This window comes from Lepisma saccharinum, chromosome 10 (assembly GCF_977018435.1).
Source record: "Lepisma saccharinum chromosome 10, izLepSacc3.1, whole genome shotgun sequence".
Lineage (NCBI taxonomy): Eukaryota > Metazoa > Arthropoda > Insecta > Zygentoma > Lepismatidae > Lepisma > Lepisma saccharinum.
The window spans coordinates 77,317,755-77,336,665 of NC_139238.1; the positions used below are offsets into that span (position 1 = coordinate 77,317,755).

The 18,911-nt window shown below is 35.1% G+C and overlaps 1 protein-coding gene across 3 annotated transcripts in view; it reads left to right on the forward strand.

Moving 5' to 3' along the window:
- Positions 1-18,911, forward strand: part of SA1 (stromal antigen) — a 65,496-nt gene that overhangs the window by 18,435 nt on the left and 28,150 nt on the right. For all 3 annotated transcript variants that reach the window (XM_083129947.1, XM_083129949.1, XM_083129948.1), the window contains exons 5-12: positions 1,517-1,690; positions 3,228-3,432; positions 4,437-4,662; positions 7,418-7,571; positions 10,081-10,229; positions 11,219-11,441; positions 12,608-12,826; positions 15,284-15,466. In XM_083129947.1, the coding sequence (XP_082986073.1) occupies positions 1,517-1,690; positions 3,228-3,432; positions 4,437-4,662; positions 7,418-7,571; positions 10,081-10,229; positions 11,219-11,441; positions 12,608-12,826; positions 15,284-15,466 (1,533 nt within the window). The remainder of the gene's footprint in view (positions 1-1,516; positions 1,691-3,227; positions 3,433-4,436; positions 4,663-7,417; positions 7,572-10,080; positions 10,230-11,218; positions 11,442-12,607; positions 12,827-15,283; positions 15,467-18,911) is intronic.

Below are 18,911 nucleotides of genomic sequence, written 5' to 3' on the forward strand. Positions count from 1 at the left end.
GTCGTCACCTTGTAATCAAGGGGTCCCAGGTTTGATCCCCGGTGGAGGCACATAGTGGTTCGGATTCCACTTTAAACTGTAGGTCCACTCCTGATTAGACTTTCTGTGCATAAAGTGGACTTAAAACAACAATTCAATTCAATGTTTACAACAAAAAAAATTTGTTTTATTTTTTGTCAAATATATTCAAATGTTGAATAAACTTAGATCATTTGATTGATGCGAAGTTGAAGACATATCACTTACTTATTATAAAAAAAAGTAAAATTTCACACCAATTGCCATCAACAACATAAAAATTTATAAGACTGCTGTCTGTCCATACACACCGTTCTGGAAACTGTTCCTCCTGGCTCCTTCCCCACCGATCTTTCCCAGCAGCAAGTTGGAGGAAGAGAGGTCTGTGCACTGGGTGGTTGTAGGAGAGAAGAAAACTTTATGCCTACGCAAGTATTATTTTATTTGTTGTCTTGGGAATGTCTAACTTCCAGTGGTGTAGAAAAACACATTAATAGAAAGAGGACAGACAGATTGAACATTTTATTTGTCATCTGAAAAGTTGAATACTTATTCATTATATTTTTCAAACATTATGTCTAGCTTAATGATCAACGTGAGAAACTGCTTCCACTTGCAACATGGAGAGAAATTCATACTCTCTTGTATAGTCAGGGTTATTGTTACAAGGTTACTTGAAGCTGAGGATGATGATACGTCTGCCACAGGTCTTCAAAAGACCTAAACCTTATGTTAGCCCTTTCCCTACCCCTGATTAAGAAGAAGGGGCTTGCACAACCACCTTTTTTTTTTTTCTCTTTATTTTTCTTTCAGATTGAGAAGAGTTGAGTTTGGTTGCCTTACGTGGGATTTTACTTTTCAGGTTTTTATTGCACTACACCAACTTCATCCAAAGTTTAAAAAAAAACAATGAGTTTTAGTAATTTTTGTGCTTTTATTCGTTGAACATGCAAAATATCTCTTGAAAAAATGGCATTCAATGTGCATCAAACAACTTAATAAAAATGCCATCCCTGGGACTGAATTACTTTGAAAAGGTCTTTTTTGGGCAACATTTTTGTCACTTTACATTTCCTATATATATCCAACAAGTTATAATTTGTACATCATGTTTACTTCTAGGCAAAACTAATTTTCATACAACATTTTTCCTACTCGTTGCTTCTGGTGTGTTGCCAGCAGATTTGTAATTGATACATTGTGATTGTCTTGATTTCATAATTAATGAAAAATAAATCACGCATGCAGCAAGACAACATTACACATATAAACATATGAGACAGCACACAAAGAAAACATAACTGGTACTATTTTTGCATGAAAGTGGTAATTATAACCATATATGACGATGTCATACTTTTAATATGTCAGAGAAAAATAATCTAACAATTTACACAGTTAAAAAGAAGTAACAGAAGCTGTATTTCAGAGTTTGTGTGGTTGTAAAATTCATGTATGGTTCTTTATACTCTATGCATACTGCTTGATTGTTTTGCAGCAAGTCGTTGATGACTGGATAGATAGCTACAAAGTGAATAGGGATGGTGCCCTCCTGGCACTTATGCAGTTCTTCATCAATGGTTCAGGGTGCAAAGGAAAGATTACTCCTACTATGCAGGCTACAATGGAGCATGCAGCCATTATTAGGAGAATGACAGAAGAGTTTGATGAGGTATTATAAATAGTTTTACTCTTTATTTACAGTTGAGAACCTATTAAGTGATATTTTATGTTAATGTGCACGATGAAGTATGCAACAAAATCTTCAGTTGTTGAATAGTATAGAATGGTAATAGCACATTCCTTCTTATGTAATGATAAGTGTAATCTGGTCTGAACATACAATTTCGTATTGAGACAGACTTTTACTCAGTGTGTGAACCTCGAAAGATTCAGGGATCGAACCGGGAGCCCTTTAGATGAAAGGAATTCTTACCATTTGGGGATAGTGGTAGCCCGTAAGCTCTCGCTTGGCTGCATCTGCTAACTGCGGGAGGTACATAAATAAACTTAAATTTACAGAACCCTTTAAAGAATTGCAACTCTCTTGTATTTGGGCTATAATGACCTAAAGACTGCAAAGGCAAGGATGGCATTAGAAAAGCATATTACCTGTCTCGCTCTTGAAGCGTGGATAGAAGAGTTTCTAAATTAACTCTCACTCGCTTCCCGAAGTTCATCGCTTAAATTGTCTCTCAGCTTCACAGCACTTCACTCCCAAACAAGTTTCTAAAACTCACGTTCACTGATCATAAGCCAGCCTGAATCTCCTTCAAAATCAAACTCTCTCTCCAAAACTCAAAAACCACTTTCCTTATTCCCGAACCACTCTCCTGTTCTCTTCCTTTCGTAACCCCAAGATCAACTGTCCCGAGCAAGATGCAACTTGCATCCACCCTGATCAAAACTCCTCCCCTTTTTTTTTTTTAATCATCATCCATTTTCCTCTGCAAATACTGGTGAATGCTTTTCGCTGAGCTGGCACTGAATATATTTCCTGCTAGGCTACCTAGCTAAACGTAACTCTAATATGAAAATGAGGGATATGTAACGATTTGAAGTAGGATTTGGAGTTCAACATATGTGATGCCTCCACTGTAAAGTGGTAATGTTTCATCAACAAGAAGTATATACTTTATTGCTGACTAAAATAAAGCAGATATCTTCAGTATCAGAAATAATGTATTTTACAGAAAGGAAATGTGATGTCAATATTAATAATGAAACACTAAAAAATATTCAGGAATATGAATTTGAATTCTAATAAAATCAGAATATATTTCATGATATTTTGGATGTTGTGTAACATTTTGGTTTTTTTTATTGCATGTAAATTGTAATGCATGAAAACAATAATTTTTCAAGCAATATGAAGTGAATGCCTAAAATAAACTTTATTCATAATTGGGAAAAGAGAGACGCTGTAGTATATAAATATGGAGAAACTAGTACTCACTCTATCCGCGAAGCAACAGTATAGCAAGTTCCAATGAGGATGGTGGCAGTGGCCACTGAAATTAATAGAACGAAGAAGAAAAATAGTTTCGCTAATAAAGTGAGTACTAGTTTCTCCGTATTTATTTTATAAACTTTTTATTGAAGAACAATTAATTTTCTTCAGATTTGAAGTTTTTTTTTCTTCTGTGGATTGCACAGAAATTAAGATGCAAGGTATTTTTGCATAAAAATTGCATTACTTATTTTTCTAGGAAAGTGGGGAATATCCTCTTATCATGACAGGCCAGCAATGGAAGAAGTTCAGAAATAACTTCTGTGACTTTGTTCAAATTCTGGTGAAGCAGTGCCAGTATTCGATAATCTACGACCAGTACCTGATGGACAACATCATCTCACTTCTAACGGGGCTTTCAGATTCGCAGGTCAGAGCATTCCGTCACACGGCCACATTGGCAGGTACGTAGGCAGGTGTCTGGTAGATGCAATTATAGGAGTATAGGACACTTATCAGAAAAGTTCCAGGACTGATGATGTAAGAATTAATATATTCAGCCGGATTATGAATTGTGCATTGTTATGTTCACTCTGCCACCTGGTGGTGTTTATGTTGAACCACTTCAAGGACTTATATAGTCACAATGCTAAATAACACTCATCTTTGGGGGATATAATTATCACAGTGTGAGAATTAAGAAATTAATCCTGTAACTTTTTCTGACAGTTATATAATAATGCTAAACACAGTTGCTAGTTTAAACAAACTAGGGATGGGTCGATATGAAATTTTGGCCGATACCGATAAAGTACCGATATAAAATTAGAAATGGCCTTTGAAGAACCTGAAAGGTTCACTGACCTCTTTAATAAATGTGTGTTTCAAAGTGACTGCAGTGAAAGATAAATTGCATATTTAGACATTTACTTTTTTAGAAAGTAGGGCAGGATATTATCCATAAAAATTACAACAAAATGGCAGAATTTTGCACTAAATTATCAGATAATAATCAATATATCGGATTGGTAAAATAATCGGTAATTTTACCGATACACCGATATGCCTATATCGGCCGATACTGATAGAGTACCGATTAATCGGTCCCATCCGTAAAACAAACCAAGTTTAAAACTGTAGTTTAGCTGATACTGATACTATTGTTGATACTCTTACCGGTTCCAATACCGATATTTGAAAATTGCAAAAATTCAAATTGGTTCAGAATATTTATAAATTTTAATACATAGTTTTGTTCATTGAAATTATGCTCTATCAGTCTACCAGAGTTTTGGTTTCAAAATACTCATAGGTTCACAAGAGAGAACCATTAAATAATAAAATCCATTTCTCACAATGTTCTTGCATAAATAGTGAAAAATTATGCATTTTGAGTAATTTCCAGAATATTCCGACTGCGCAAGGGGTTTATGGCATTTTTGTAATAATCTCGGTTTTGAATTTCCAGCGATGAAGCTAATGACTGCTCTGGTGGATGTGGCATTAACTGTGTCTGTGAATTTGGACAATACCCAAAGACAGTATGAATCTGAAAGACAGAAAGCACGTGACAAGCGGGCAAGTGACAGATTGGAAAGTTTGATGACTAAAAGGCAAGAACTTGAAGAGAACATGGATGAAATTAAAAATATGTTGACATACATGTTCAAATCTGTGTTCGTACATCGATACAGGTAAGAAAATATTTTTTAAGGTTATTCTTTTTTATCTATATTTTACTGACTATCTGTTGTTCTTTTTTAAGATCTTGGTGTTATTCTTAGAGTTTTCCACTGACCTGGGAAAGTCCGGAGAACTGGGTGCTTTTCTACTTTCCATCATTAGAAAGAGGAGAAAAGCACTTTTCACATTTTCTTCAAAAACATCTTGATTTTGGTTAGAAATATTTTTTTTACATTTTATTTTTCTTTATTTATTTCAAGAATGTTGAATGGACTTCATTCATTCATTTAATTAGCATGTGTGCGTGAAGAATTGATATTTATATGTTACTGTGTTAGAGTGGTACAAAATGATCTCGAAAATTACTTAAAAATACCTGGAAAAGTCAGGGTCTTTGGTTGGCAATATGAGTAGAAATCCTGTCAGGTACTCATAAATTCAATGCAGGGTATCTACCAGTTTGGAAATCCTGGAAAAGTCGGGGAATTTTGTTTATTTAGAAATGTCAAGGAAATTTACTGCTTTGTTGAAAAATCAACATTTTTGTAGTAGTACACAAAAGCGGGGGTCATGTTTTGAACTGTTTTTATGTAGAAATCTACTGCAGTAAATGGCTATTTGAATTTACGACTGTCTTGTAATATTTGGTGCCTGTTGGGTAGATTCTGTTATTCATTAGTAGAGCCTGGATTTTAGGCAAAATGTCTATTCGTTTCCGACGCTGGTAGACAAACATTGAACACAAAAGTACACCGATCCGAAGGTTCTTAACATTCTGAACAATACTTTATGTTGCCTTTTTTTGCCTATTTCACCGTACGCTGCCTTTTTCAAACATTTTTGCCTCTTTTGTCATTCCGACAAGGCATTTTTTAAAATATATTTCTCTTCTTCTATTTGATTTCATTTTTCAATAACCCTTGTTATTCAAATTATTATTTGTAAATACATTTTTAAAGATTTACGAAGAATTTAAGTCCTTCTCTTCAATTTTTAATGCCTCTTTTTCAATTTTCACTTCCTCTTTCTCAAACTTGAATGCCTTTTTTTTCAATTTTTCGTTGCCTTTTTGCCTGCCATTTTTAATACTTTTCAGTGCCTGAACATCCGGGGTCTATTCATTAGTTTACACATGGCAACAATAATAAAAAAACTCACTCCCTGACACTTGCTTTCCTCCCCCTACTCAACAGTTACTGTTCAGTTTCTCCTTCTGGTTATTACTTTTGCATGTGAAGTGAATGTTCTAAAACTTGGTTAAGTGGGATTCTAAATGTGGATGTTCAGCTAAAATTTCCAGACATGTTCATGTCCACTCATGATTTGGTCTGGAATGGCTGAAACGTAAAGGAATTTTGTTTTTACTAAATTTTAGACACCCTGAAATGAGATGCCTGAAAATATGGTGTCTTCTATGACTTGAGTCATGGCTTTCATATTTCCTGTCTCTTTCTTTCTCTCTCTCTCTTCCATCCATTCTCAGATTTGATGATACGAGGTTGAAGTATGTGCTGTGTTATTATGTGTAATTTAATACAAAACAGAATCATTAGTATCCATATCAGGGGCACATGACTATCTGAGCCCTCGGTGAGCAATGTGATCACTCAGCCAAATAAGTGCTGCTCACTTGCTCGCCACAGGTTTAACCCTAGCTTCCCTGTGCCATACGAGAAACTTACCTGAGGGAAGGGGCCTCACAGGCCCACACTTTTTTTAATCACTAAAATTCAAGAAACCATTTTATTGTTGCATTGCTTCTTGCTTTCTTGTTTATAGAAGTTTAGTTATTTATTAATTATAATGATTTCAAAAATTACCATCATTAATAAAAAATAATAACCAATTAATTACAAAAAATACCATCATTTCCGACCAATTGTACATTCTCACTAGCATGAGTGTCTCGAATAACATGCTTTTAAAGATGTTGCCTGTGCATTTTGCCTCTTATTTACCAGTACATTATATTTGTTTTTTATGAACAAAACTAATATAGAATATTCTGAACACCCTAGGGAACAATGTAATTAATTTTCAATTTTTTATAAAAATTTTCAGTTGAAAAATTGAAAAAAATAGAGGTGGTGGGCTTAACATCTCCCTCCCTCCCATTGGGTATGTTAGGGTTAAAAGACAGAATATATATTTTTTGTGTTTTGATCTCGTGAGTAAAAGAGTAAGGAGAGGAAAATTCTGTGAAGATGACGTGTGAAGTATTTGTGAGTACTATCATCTTGCAATATAACGTAAGTAACAAAACGTGGATAATGTTTCACTTTTTTGTAATTGTATTAAAATGCATGTGTTGTTCATTCCAAATATACACCATAGTTTTGTTACAGAAAGAATAAAATGTTTATAGTTCTTTCCCACATCAACCATTTCTATGATTAACAGCTTATCAAAATCAATGAAATCTTGTCCTCTCGATACAGCTATATTGTTCACAGGTCAAAGGCACTGATGTTTTGATCAGTGAGCACACACCGTCAAGTAAATGATCTGTCTGCTCAACGAGCAAAATACTCGACACACCCTTGATAATGTAACAGTCACATATGTATTTGTGATATTTATCTTTATTGTTAATTTACTTTCATTTTTGTAATAATGTGCTGACAGTATTCAAAGTGGTATTCACAGTTTTTTTTTTCCCTTTATTACTCTTTTTGTGATTGCACAGTTTGTGACCATAAAACCTTTGTTAACTCCATTTTGTTGTGGTTCAGACCATTTGAAACGTAATCATTTTGTATTTGTCAGAGATACCCTGCCAGAAATAAGAGCCATTTGCATGGCAGAGATTGGAGTCTGGATGAAGAAATTCCACAACAACTTTTTGGATGATTCATACTTGAAGTACATAGGTTGGACGTTGCATGATAAAGTTGGAGAAGTCCGGTTGAAATGTTTACAGGTGAGTCATGTTGAAACTCTTATCTTGAGTCGGTAGTGCAGTTATCTACAAATGGAAGTAAAAATTTTTTTACTTCACTTTTCATTCTGTTATTTGAAATATTAGAATTATATTTCCTATTTCCTTTCTTGGAGGATTGTTTCATGACACAGTTCTGAGTAAACTGGGTGATTAATCTATTTGAAATCATTCTTATATCTGTCTTATTAAAAATTTTAACTCAAAACCATTTCACTAGTATTACGGAGTTCGGGAGGGAAAACTACCATAGCTGAACATATTCATAGATAAGGTATGAGATCAACAGAGCATTGATATAGCTGTTATTTAATTGTAATAGTCACGTTTGCCACACAGCATTGGTGCAAAATTAATGAAAATGATTTATTCTTTACTCTGACCGTGGGCCACCCAATAAAATACCAGTTTGCAAGACGTGGCTCTCAGCAGCCTGTGTGCAACACAGAGTTAGTTTAATTCTTTATTTTGCTTACTTTTTATGATACTCAAATTCCAGAGGAGTAAGAGCTTGTATGGATGAATAAACTTGAAGTGATCAAGATATATTCCAATGCTGGCTGATATATCAGTAGTACATCTTTTGAGTCATACACCACTAAAACTAGGGAGCGGCAGATAAATCAGTGCTTTATCGCTGTTAGCCAATATATGCATATTGATGTATCAGTTTAGTTTGCCATTTTCTTTTTATAAGCATGTGCCTTGTTTTTGTGAAGTAAGTGTCTAAATACTATATTTGAACTGATAACCCACACCGATACTGATACTTGTACCGATTTCCATCAATGCTTCAAAATTGAAATAATTAAAAGTTGCTTCTTAAAGTATTGATTAATGTTAGTGAGTAGGAATTGCACTCCAATTATATGCATGAATTTACGAAAAGTTTTGCCTCAGAAATAAAATAATTACATCAGAATATTAAAATACAGATAATTTATTTACAGAATCCAATTTTCCATACAAAACTGAATAAACTTCAAATTTGCAAAATATGCAGGATAATTAGATACCTTGAAATGTCATGCAGCATTTTTGTGGATCTCGTGTAAGATCAAAATGCCATAAAACTATCGGCCAGTATCAATAACTAAATTCCAAATGATAAGATACATCAGCATCGGTATCAGCTCAACCCTACTAAATACACAGTTTCTTCTAAAAAAAAAAAAAAAAAAAAAAAAAGCAGTTACCTGGTTACATACATTAATTGAGAATGTTTATGAACCATTTATGTCCATCACCGAAACATTTGCAATTTTTATATACCATCAGCAAACTTGTCAGTATCACAGGGTGGCTACTCACCGGGAATTCCTTGAATTCAGGGAATTATGTGTGAATTATTGGTTCCGGAAATTCTGTGTGAATTTTTCTCTAGACGTGAAAAATAGCAACTTTCATTAATCAAAGTCTCGTTGAATTTATACATTCGTATTTATAAATGCCCTGAGGCAAGTTTTTCACAGTTTAGCTCATACTTTTATTCAGGAAGGAAAATAAAAATAAAACTGAATTCTTTCAATCCTTTTACTTTGTTAGTGTTCTTTGCAGAACAATCTATCTGACAGACGCAAGATATCTTGAAGTTAATTGGGTAATTTTAGGTTGACAATCTTGTACAATTAACAGGTACCCTTGAATATTTGAAAAGTTTGCATTGAAAACCGGGAATTTCCGTATTTACTCATGTATAATGAGCACTTTTTTCCAAAATTCTTGCCCTCAAAAACTGTGGTGCGTATTATGCACGGAATAATTCAGACAGCCAACATGAAACCGTACGTGGTCATTCCATGATTTTGGGACACTTGCATTGATTTTTCATGTTTACAGAACCCTATCATGTTATATACCATTGTAAAGCTTAAATCCTGCAGTTTCTGAATATGGAAACAGTATTCCATACAAGATGACAACACTAATGGGAAATGCGGTTGAAAGAAGTTCATCAAAAAATGACGAAACGTTCTGATTTTTATGGTACTTTGGTTGAAAGGTTGGAAGGTCTTGAATGTGCCTCGTATAAATGTTACATTAGTCATTTAAAGAAAAAGTATATATTTTGAAAAAGAAGGAATGAGCAATTGAATAGGTATGAGGTCATTCACTCTTGATCAGCATAGCAACAGATTTACAATCTACAACTAAAAAAGCCATTTCTTGAAACTGGATTGTACTGCGCATTATATACGAGATATAATTTTTTGTCACTTTTACCCATCCAAAACCAGAGTGCTCATTATACACGCACGCCCACTATACACGCGTAAATACGGTATACTTGAATTTTATGATGGTCCTAGAGTGGCCACCCTGTATCAGTGAATTTTGTACCTGTATTTTTTTCGATATTGGCAAAATTTTCGTATCATTCCATACTTACTGAAAACCCTATGTGAATGTTCTTTATTGATTCAAATTTAAAGGGAAAATTCATCATGTAAATATCATGATCATCATAATTTCTCTTAACTCTTTTTGACAGGCACTTCAGCCATTGTATGCTTCCGAGGAGTTGAAAGGGAAACTGGAACTCTTCACCAGCAAATTCAAAGACAGGATTGTTGCTATGACCCTGGACAAGGAGTATGATGTCGCAGTGCAGGCAGTGAAACTGGTCATCAGCATATTGAAGTAAGTTTTCTTTTCATGATGTTTGACCTATCGTTCCACAGGAAACGCAGAATGATCATGGACACAGATGAAATATTAAATCCTAACTTTCTGTCTTGTCTTGGAGTCCTCATCAGAAAAGGAATTTGCAGACAAATTGTAAGAGGAATAAGTTCCTCTTAGATGCTAGTCAGAGACTGCTAGAAACTATTCCAGGTTCTTCCACAGATGTCCATCCTTGCAGTCATCCTGTGTATTCAGTTCATGTGCATTGAAATCTGGGAGGATTTACTGGAGCATTCCATGTTAAATAACAGTTGTCCCTAAGAATGTCATACATCCTCCTTAATGTCTCTTTCAATCGTATTTTTAGCATATGTAGGAATGTGCTGTTATTTTGTAGTATTGATTTAAATTTTTGGTGACATTTAGAAAACCCTGGTCTGCGGTCACTTTTATGTGTAACATTCCAAAATTCTGCCCTTAATTTCTCACTTACCTTGATCAGTGTATTGGCTCTTACAACAAGGGTTCAAAGTTTGACCTGTGTTTGTGTTGTTTTTGTATTACCTCTTGTAGATAGACAAGGTTAAGTAGGATTGCCCTAGTATGGGACGTTGGGTGCTTTTATGTGAATAGAAACTATTAAAGTTTTATTTTAAAATTGTCATAAGTTCCCTCACACATGAGATACGTAGAATGTTAAAGTTGCTGTCTTTTTCCACAAAATACATTGTTCCACTCAATACTGTTGCAAAATAATGACAATTTTTTGCATTTTCCCCTGATTTCAAGAATATTTTTGACTGCAAAATTGTCGTATGGCATTTTGTGGGCACATCGAGATGCCTGGACTGTGGGAATGTGTAGGTCAACAACTAAAGAGAAAGTGATGCTTTTTTTGTACTGCTATCACCATCAGTTGAGCCGCAGCTATTTTCTTTAATAGACGACTTTATGAATATGACTGTAGAAGCAGAAAATTTTAATTTAATTCTTCTTTCTTTCAGGCATCACAGAGATATTTTGACAGATAAGGATTGTGAGCATGTTTATGAATTGGTGTACTCCTCGCATAGAGCTGTGGCCCAAGCAGCTGGTGAATTCCTTAACGAGCGCCTCTTTGTACCTGATGAGGAGGCTGTTGCTGGTGTAAGAACAAAAAGAGGGAAGAAACGTCTTCCTAACACTCCCCTTGTCCGGGATCTGGTGCAGTTTTTTATTGAATCTGAGGTACGGAAAATGTTCAGATTTGAAAGGCTTTAGTTGTAGTGATTCTTAGTATAACGTGGACGAAATTGAAATACCTTGTTGAACTTTGTTCTATGGAGATTGCAATGCAATTAATTTCTACAGAGTGTCTACCAGGGTGGGGAAAAGTCGGGGAATTTACTAAGCCTGAGCCAGTACCACTTTGAACAGGTGCCCATACTGATGCAGATCCCCATCAACACAGATACCGATGATTGAAAATTGTAACAATTAAAAGTTGTTCAAATTATAAGCGTCAATTGGCCAGAGTTTTGCTTCAAAATATTCAAGGATTAAATGAGAATCCAGGTGGGACTTTGAATTTCGAGTTTTGCCAGGAGACACTTTTGTTTCTTCTTTTTTTCAAAAAGTCATGAGTTCATTTAACATTTGTTTCTTAAATCTACAACACTTTCTCTTTCCACAGATATAAAATATGTTACATTTTATTAAAATTTTCTCACATTTATGAATTTTTTCTCTTAACAATTTTTTGAAAGTAAAAAGATTGTAACATTGCATAAAAGTTACTGAAAACATATTTTGAAGGATATTATAAAATTAATTCATGAAAATAGCGTAAACACTTTCCATTAGGATTAAAATCGTCCCTAACTGTGGAATCATCACAAATAAATTTCCACAATGTGGAAATAAATTAATAGATGCTATTCTCAAGATTATAAACGAAAGTGCAACTTAATTTGACATGAGTACAAGTAAAATTAAGCAGTAAAGAAAACTTGACATCTAGCTGTTGAAATTTAAAAGATGTGGTTACGATACATGTCCACATGAGATGTGGTGCGACTATGGCTCATTGTTAATTCACAATGGAATTTTATAGTGAACGACATGCTATGCCTGTAGCCTGTCGCTCATCTGGGAAGGGTTAAAATACCTGTTATGTAATCTGATAATACAGTTTTTTCATACAATATTGGTGCAAAATATTCACATACAAATGCTGAGGTAACGGAGGATACTCCAGTTTCTAGCCTAAAACCAAAGTGACAGGTCTGTCGGAAGCTAATGTACAAACACCTTTGCACAGGTCATGAGGTGTATGTCAATGTTTGTACTTTATTCACTTCTTGATCTGTCGTTAATTTTAGTGATTCTCATTGTTGTCTTTCTATCCTCTCCAGTTGCATGAACATGGTGCATACTTGGTTGACTCCCTGATTGAGTCGAACGAGATGATGAAAGACTGGGAGTGCATGACCGATTTACTATTGGAGGACCCAGGGCCCAACGAGGAGCCTCTGGATGACAGGCAGGAAACCAGCCTCATAGAAATCATGGTCTGTTGCATCAGACAGGCAGCCACTGGGGAGCCACCTGTAGGAAGAGGACCAACGCGGAAGGTAAGATTTCATTGTTAAGTAAGTGTTGCTAGTTACCGATTTGAGGTTTCCTTGGGCTGGCGCTCTTGCCTTTGGTGGGAAACTCTAAAATGTGTGGTGTTGGCCCATTATCGTGAGGACAACTGCGAAGCTACTTGAATGGAAGAAGTGGACTTGAAAGCCAGAAAACAGTGGCGGATTGAACTCAACATGCTGACCACGTGTCACCCAGTGAATAGCTGCTTGGCCAGCTTTTGCCCTCAAAGGGCTGTTACACCATCGAGTTTAGTTCAGTTAATTACTGATTTATCTGACACACCGTCTGCACTTTTGACAGCGAGGCAACAGAGTTAAGACTCTTAGCATATAGTAATTGTTTGTCTTTGTTTTCCATATATCTTGTGTAGGGTCCGGGCAATATATTTTAATATATTTCCTACGGTAAAACAAGGCAGCTAATGTAAAGGAAGAGAGTTGTAATTGATTGATAACATAATGCCATTTGTAAAGCAATAACACAACACTGTTCACACTATGGGAATGAGAGACGTGGTATAACGGTACCATAAAGAGTACCATTATAAAAATAAATATAAAATGATGCGATCAGTTGAAATCTACGATTTGAGTTTGTATTTGGAGGTTTATATTTGCCCAAAATTAAATTTACATCACTTTGGCTTTGTTTTAATTGAAGTACCTATCTAAACTTCAAGCATTTAAAATATTTTTATAACTCAGCGATGAAATTTGGTTTGCGATGGATCAGGAATGTACTTACCGTAGATTGCCAGTTAATGCAAAATCGCACATAAGTTTGGTTTCACCAGATTTTACTTGATCATTCATAAGTATATGGGTACGAACATGCATTTCATACGGATTACCAACACATACAAACCATTTGAAATAAGTTTTGGTGGAATTTCGACAATAAAATTAAGATTTGTTACAATAAGCATCTTGAAGAGTAATCCTAAAGTTATAAAGTTGTGAAACATAGCCAACTCTCATAGGGGGAAAAATCTAAGATGTACGTAAAAAACCTTTTTCCCACAAAAATTATAAAATCTTTATTTACCTTTGATAATTAAAAAAAGATACGAAAACAAGTAATAGAGTATTGTAATATCTGTTTTATTGTACCAACTTTATTTTACAATCATTTTCATGTATTAACACTGTACAATTGTATGATTATCATTTAAAAAATATTAACAAGTTGATATTCTGTGCATATGGTTGTAACAGTGTGAGTTTGGATACACTGCGTCATCTAAAAGATCGCCGACTCTGAGGATGGAGGCATAAATTTTATCGGAGACTGAAATTTGGTCTATTTTTCTTACAAAAACAAGATGTATCCGTAAAACGTGATAATCCTGTGGAAAGAAGCATCGTATTTGTGTTTCGATCTTCAAAAAGGCCGTGATGTGCCGTTAAAGTTCAAAGGACATAAAAATGTTGAATGTTGTTAATTTTCTTTTAATACATTGTTCGTTACTTATCGATTCCTGGTAATTTTATTTATTACACTTAAAGTGAAAACCATTATTGGGTCGGTAACTGGGTACATATTAAATTTTGACTTGAATTTCTTATATGATTTAAACAAATATTAATTTTCATTAATTCTTTTGATAAAATAATTACGACATGGTATCAGTTTGCCGAGGGAAAGTCGTGTTATAGCGGTAATAGATAATTCAGGAACTCACGTTTTCCACGAAGCTGTTTTAAGTAATTTTGTATTAATTTCGGTAGCCACTTCCACCATACTTGTTGGAAGTCGTTGTGTCGTTGCTTGGTGCATTTCTGCTGTTTCTTCCTAAATCGCCGCCAAGCAATAACACAACGAATTCCAACGAAGATGGTGGCAGTGGCTACCGAAATTAATAGAAAATTACTTCAAACAGCTTCGCGGAAAATTTGAGTACCTGAATTAACACTATTCACTTCGTCTTATCTTTTGAAAATCACATCAGGTAGATGGTCACCATTCTATGTTGTGCACTCCCGAAGTCAACAAACAAAATTATCCATCACAGACACCAGCATTGCAGGTGAAATTGGATGGACTTCTTCCCTAATTCTTCTCTTAAGAGTGTCTAAGTTAGGGATATGTATTCAAAAACTTGGTTCTTGAGGTACCCCAGAGAAAGAAATCGCAGACAGTCAGCGTGTGCTGTTCTTGAGGTACTGCAGCTACCATACATTACTTTTAAAATACACATCTACCACAGAAGCAGGGTGTTCAGGGGTCCAACACTCCATTGCTACAGAAATGTCTTCCCTCGTGCTCTTACCTAGCATGCTGGAATACCAACCTTTGAAAGTGGTAGATATATATATATAGCCAGATCCTGTATATTAATGTAAAATGTTTTCCTGTATGTAATGTGTTTTTTTTTCCCATGATATTTATTTCTGTTAATTTCCCTCTGTTGTATCCTAATTATATGATTTGTCTTATTACAGATTTTGTCCGCCAAAGAAATTAAGCAGGTGCAGGATGATAAAGTTCGACTGACAGAACATTTCATACAGACTCTTCCGTCGCTCCTTACAAAGTACTTGGTGGACCCGGAGAAAGTTTCTAATCTCATGGCAATTCCCCAGCACTTTGATCTTGAAATCTACACAACATCAAGGCAGGAGAAGGTTGGTTTCGTTTTCATTTCTCCTCTTTAACATTTATGTGTTCATTATGTTCTGTGCCCATTAGTTAAAAAGGGTGGCGACTCACCTGGAAAACCGGGAAAAGTCAGGGAATTTTGTCTTTATTAACTCCTTTTTTTCATTTTTCTTTTAAGTCATGAAGTTCTGCACGGGAACAGGAAATGTTGTTGCTAAGTTTCGGCCTCAACTTTTAGGCTCCTTTTATGTGCAACACAACCACGGTGCCAGAATCGCGTGTTATTCTCGGATGAACATTTTAGGCTCCATTGATACGTACGATTTTTGTCGAATATCGCCGCCTGACAAAATGTTTCACTACAACATGCAACAGAAATCGCATGCATGGCACTCTTATGGAATTGATTTTTGTTGGATGCCTTCGGACTGCAACATCCAACAAAAATCGCATGCATAAACAGCATTAGACTGCAAATATGCTGCTGGAATTTTATGACTTGTGGCTCACTTAACCGTATTTAATTTTGAATTTGAATTTAAAATTTTGGGTGCGTCAGCACTAAGGGTATTTTGCACCCATTACACTATATAGGGTCCAGCCCCTTACCAGAACTAAAGTGGCATAATTGTAATGCCGTACAACTAAAATTATTAAAATTTTCATACTTTGATTAAAAGCTGAGGCTGTAAAGGGGCACTCTGCACATATAATGACAAAAAACAGGACAACACATAGAATACTGACCATAGGGCCAGACGCCAGAGCCTCGTTAGTCTGCAAAATGCAGTTCAGGGTTTACTATGTGGAAGTGAGGTTGACAATTGGGTGTACTATTTGGAAGGTCACCCCTTACACCCCTAACCTTATTTAATGTAGCAATGCATATGAAGGTTTTCTTTCATCATCCTGGCATAATTCTGGTTTTGCACAAGTTTGCGACGACATTGTACTATTCTTAGATATCAAGAAGAATCCAACAAAACGGGATGTATATTGAATAATATCACAAAAAAGTGAAACATAAATCTGCATTGGTAAAAGTTTTAAAAATTTGTCAAGTGCCTCCTCCCAACCTCAGATTTTCTGCAACATTTTTATTGCAATGAAATTAACACTCCCTTCTGTCCTGCCTGTTTAAACAACTCGTGAGAGATTGTCATTAATCTGTCACCGAGTGAAGTTAATGTCCAATATTATGATAAAATACTAATAATAAATACGTAAATTTTTTAATATCATAATTACTCGAATCATTCAATTCTAAAAGCATATCACTTTCTTCAATAATTGACGTTTCTCTGCCAGCCCTGCAAAATTTTCACTTTTCATCTACTTATTTATACGAACTTATTTTATAAAAAAGACGTGTGCGACTTACTCACGTTGTTACAGTACAATATAAGTACTTAAAGAAAATACTATAAAAATGATTACTTACGGTTCGTGAGTATATGTTTTATAGAAAACACAACGTTTCGAGATGCAACTGATCTCTTCCTCAGCTGCACTTCTTGGCAATCGGAATTACTTCAGTTACCATGTAGATAATGTTGCTTGTAATGCAACGTTTTAACGTGTAATGGGAGACATGTTTTTATGGTTGTTTTTAGGTTTGCGGTTCATGCTTGGCAATGTGAAAAAGTGAGTTTTTATGCGCACAAAGGGCAGTTTTAACAAATACCTTTTTTAACCATAATCTTTTACTATCACCTTATTCAATCCTAAAAGCATATCCTTGTTCTTTTGTGTAAATTGACGTAGGCATGAAGTAATTCCGATTGCGAGAAGTGCTCCTGAAGAAGAGACCAGTTGTGTCTCGAAATGTTGTGTTTTCTATAAAACATATACTCATGAAATAAGTTCCAATTAGTAGGGACTAGGGATGTGACGAAGCTGAAAATTTGCCGATCCCGATGTACTCACCGATAATTTTTGGAACTGATACCGATATTTAACCGATTCCGATACATAAGACTATTTAACGGAAATTGAATGTTATTTTGAGCATGACAAAAATTAATTTCCTTTAAACACTTATATTTACATATGTATTTTCAGAGATTTAGCGTTAGTACAAAAGCAGTTCTTAATAGGCAAATGACTTCCTGTTCTTAATAATGGAAGTTCAATTCTGGCAGATTCAACTCTAAAAACACGAATTTTTGCAGCACTTCTGGAAGTAACCTACTTCTTTTCTTGTCACAAATCTGCCAGCAACACTAAACACAGGTATGCTCAAGTATTTTCTAGCCACTTGCTGGAGCTTCGGATACTCATATTTCAATTTCCAGTACAATAGCGGATCCTGCTCAGGTGGAATGGTGGGTTCAGCAATGTATTTCTCAATTTCCGACTTTGATGTAGGTTGCTACTCTGGATGTGAGTTTTCAATAATCTTGTCGCAAAAGCTCCACAGTGATGAAGATCCAGCTGGTACACTTGTATTGACGGTTTCTGCTTGTATGATAGGCTGCTTTTCAGAGGAACCTTCAGTTTCATTCATCAGGCAAGGCACTGCCCTGTTGGCAGCTACTGAAGATGAAAACAGCCTGAAATAATAAAATAGGATTACTCTTCTGATGATTAAAAAAATGTAAACGTTAATAGTGTTAAACTGATTTTGGAATCTTTCATTCAACTGAATGTAAATCATGTTCAGAATTTTTCTTTTAAATTCACTTTGTGCACATATGGACTAATCAGGAAAGGGCCAGTGACCAACTCTACACCCTCGAAAATTTATCTTCTTTGAATTTAATCTACAGATTTCAATGTTTTACAAAGACTGAAATTTGAATCAAGATGTGGAAGAAGCCATATATTTAGCCACGAAATGTGATAAGTCAGCATCCAATTCCAATATGATTTAAAAAATTACTTATAGATATGTAAATAATGCAGGTATTGCTTACAAAATTGAATTTATAATGAAGAGAAAGAAAAATTACACCTACCTTGTTTTGTATTTAGGGTTCAAGCATGTTGCAACCAAATAATGGTCTGTTTCTTCCAAGTGGGAAAACCGAGAATTCATTGAATGCATCATTTCACTCATCATGACCTTCATGTTTCTGCACTGTTTGAATGCTTTGAAGTGCTTTGCTAATTAATGTTGTCATGGGAATAACATCAGCAGTAGAAGCTTTTTCAGAGCTTAAGAAAAGAGTAACCTCATGAAAGTAGGGCAAAACAGACACCACGTTTTCGGCTAGTGTCCATTCCTGTGAAGTCAATTCAGCAGGTGAATTTCTTATTTTGTTTTACCCTACAGTAATGGCAAGTCTTTGTTCAAGTAGGCGTTCCAACATCAAAAATGTGGAATCCCAGCGAGTTGGCTCGTCTTGAATAAGTTTATGTTTTGGAAGCCCCAGGCTCTCTTGCACTTCTTGAAATATTTTTGAGTCCTTGACTGAGGAATAATAATGGCTTACAATCCTTCTAGCAACTTTGCACATATTTGAAACTGCA